The 2,811-nt window shown below is 43.3% G+C and overlaps 1 protein-coding gene across 1 annotated transcript; it reads left to right on the forward strand.

The window, feature by feature from the left end:
• Positions 1-556: 556 nt before the first annotated feature.
• LOC136886250 (zinc finger protein 568-like) lies at positions 557-2,002 on the forward strand. Its single transcript, XM_068230612.1, has 3 exons — positions 557-1,192; positions 1,289-1,711; positions 1,877-2,002. The coding sequence occupies exons 1-3, from the start codon at positions 557-559 to the stop codon at positions 2,000-2,002; spliced, it is 1,185 nt and encodes a 394-aa protein (XP_068086713.1).
• The last annotated feature ends 809 nt before the right edge of the window (positions 2,003-2,811 follow it).

Genomic DNA, 2,811 nt, shown 5'->3' on the forward strand with positions numbered 1-2,811 from the left:
GACGCAACATATTCTCGTAACAAGTGTGAGCTTTTGAAATTTAACCTCAGATGATGTTTACTCTCAGGAATGTAATGTTTATGAGTAACGAGTTCTCTGCACTGGATATCAGTGATTGGAATGTCCAGTAGCAAATCCCCTGTGTGAGAGTTGTAGTGGAGTTGGCTGTTGAACTATTGGTCACATGGTTTTAATTTGTCACTGTAGATCGAGACCCGAGGAGAGCTATAGAGATCATCAACCTCCGGACGGCGGATCATCTAGTTTTAGGTGTAGTGTGTGCAGAGAAGTCCTGGCAAGGAAGTTGGACCTCTTGCGACATTTGAAGAGACACAAGGAAGGTCAACCCTTCAAGTGTGATCACTGCGGAAAGGTGTTATGTAGCCGAAGCAGCTTGTCGAAAGACCTCAGGATCCACCCGCTCCAAGTGAGCGGATTTTCTGATAAATGCTTCACAAAGAGGAAAATTCTGACAGGGGACACGCGATTGCATAAAGGTGGGATTATAAACGAATGCTCCGAATCTCATAAAAATTTCAGGAAAAGGCCGGACATTATGCGGTCTCACACGGGCGAGAACCGATACAATTGCAGCGTCTGTGGAAAATCCTTCAGCTGGAAAAAACTAGCAGGTCACAAGGGTATTCACACAGACAACAAGCCACACTTTTGCACTGTATGCTGCAAATCATTTGTCAAGAAAAGCAGTTTATCTTATCACAAGCTGACTAAAACAGGAGAGAAGCCATGCAGGTGCAATGTCTGTAGCAAGTTATTCATACAGAAAGGCAGTCTAACCGATCATATGCGATCTTATACAAAAGTGAAGCCATACAGTTGCGATGTCTGTAGCAAATCATTCATACAGAGAGGTAAACTAACCGAACATATGCGGACCCATACAGGCGACAAGCCTTACAAGTGCAATGTCTGTGGCAAATCATTCACAAAGAAAAGCAGTCTAACCGATCATATTCGGACCCATACAGGCACAAAGCCATACAGTTGCGATGTCTGTAGCAAATCATTCATACAGAAAGGTACTCTAATTGATCATATACGGACCCATACAGGCGAGAAGCCATACAGGTGCAATGTCTGTGGCAAATCATTCATACAGAGAGGTAAACTAACCGAACATATGCGGACCCATACAGGCGAGAAGCCTTACAGGTGCAATGTCTGTGGCAAATCATTCACAGGCAAAGGCAGTCTGACCGATCATATGCGGACCCATACAGGAGAGAAGCCATGCAGGTGCAATGTCTGTAGCAAGTTATTCATACAGAAAGGCACTCTTACCGATCATATGCTAACTGATACAAAAGAGAAGCCATACAGTTGCACTGTCTGTGGCAAATCATTCACAAAGAAAAGCAGTCTAACCGATCATATTCGGACCCATACAGGCACAAAGCCATACAGTTGCGATGTCTGTAGCAAATCATTCATACAGAAAGGTACTCTAATAGATCATATACGGACCCATACAGGCGAGAAGCCATACAGGTGCAATGTCTGTGGCAAATCATTCATACAGAGAGGTAAACTAACCGAACATATGCGGACCCATACAGGCGAGAAGCCTCACCGGTGCAATGTCTGTGGCAAATCATTCACAGGCAAAGGCAGTCTGACCGATCATATGCGGACCCATACAGGCGAGAAGCCATACAGCTGCAATGTCTGTGGCAAATCATTCATAAACAGAGTTAGACTAACCGAACATATGCCGATTCACACAGGCCAGAAGCCTTACAGCTGCAATGTCTGTGGCAAATCATTCACAAGGAGAAATAGACTGACCGATCATATGCTTACCCATACAGGCGAGAAGCCAAACAGGTGTAATGTCTGTGACAAATCATTCGCAAAGAAAGGCTATCTGATCTATCATATGCGGACACATACAGGCGAGAAACCTTACAGCTGCAATGTCTGTGGCAAATCATTCATACGGAAAGGCATCCTAACCGGTCATATGCGGACCCATGCAGGCTAGAAGCTATACAGCTGCAATGTCTATAGCGAATCATTCATAAATGGATGCAAACTAACCGAACATATACGGACCCATACAGCCGAAAAGCCATACAGCTGCAATGTCCGTAGCAAATCATTCATACAGAAAGGTATTCTAACCGGTATTATGCGGACCCATGCAGGCGAGAAGCCAAACAGCTGAAATGTATGTGGCAAATCATGCACAAAGAAAGGCAGTCTGACCTAACTGTTCATATGCGGACACACACAGAGGAGAAGCCATACTGTTGCAAAGTTTATTCCATTGAAGCACGCATTGTAGGATTCCAGCAAGATATAGCAGATATCCTGGATTCAGGAGGTCAATTGGACTGTATCGCGACTGACCTCTCTAAGGCATTTGATAGGGTAGATCATGGGTGACTACTGGCAAAATTGAGTGCAATTGGACTAGATAAAAGAGTGACTGAATGGGTGGCTCTGTTTTTAGTAAATAGAACTCAGAGAATTAGAGTAGGTGAAGCTTTATCTGGCCCTGTAAAAATTAAGAAGGGAATTTCTCAAGGCAGTATTATTGGACCTTTATGTTTTCTTATATATATCAATGATATGTGTAAAGAAGTGGAATCAGAGATAAGGCTTTTCGCAGATGATGTTATTCTGTACAGAGTAATAAATAAGTTAAATGATTGTGAGCAACTGCAAAATGATCTCGATAATGTTGTCGGGTTGTTGCATTTTCAGATTAAATCTCGCAAATGAGATGTTTTCATTCAGTAATGGCTACTATACCCCACCGTTATCCAATCCCTCCTTCAACGCTAACGC

Source organism: Anabrus simplex, chromosome X (assembly GCF_040414725.1).
Source record: "Anabrus simplex isolate iqAnaSimp1 chromosome X, ASM4041472v1, whole genome shotgun sequence".
Classification (NCBI taxonomy): Eukaryota; Metazoa; Arthropoda; class Insecta; order Orthoptera; family Tettigoniidae; genus Anabrus; species Anabrus simplex.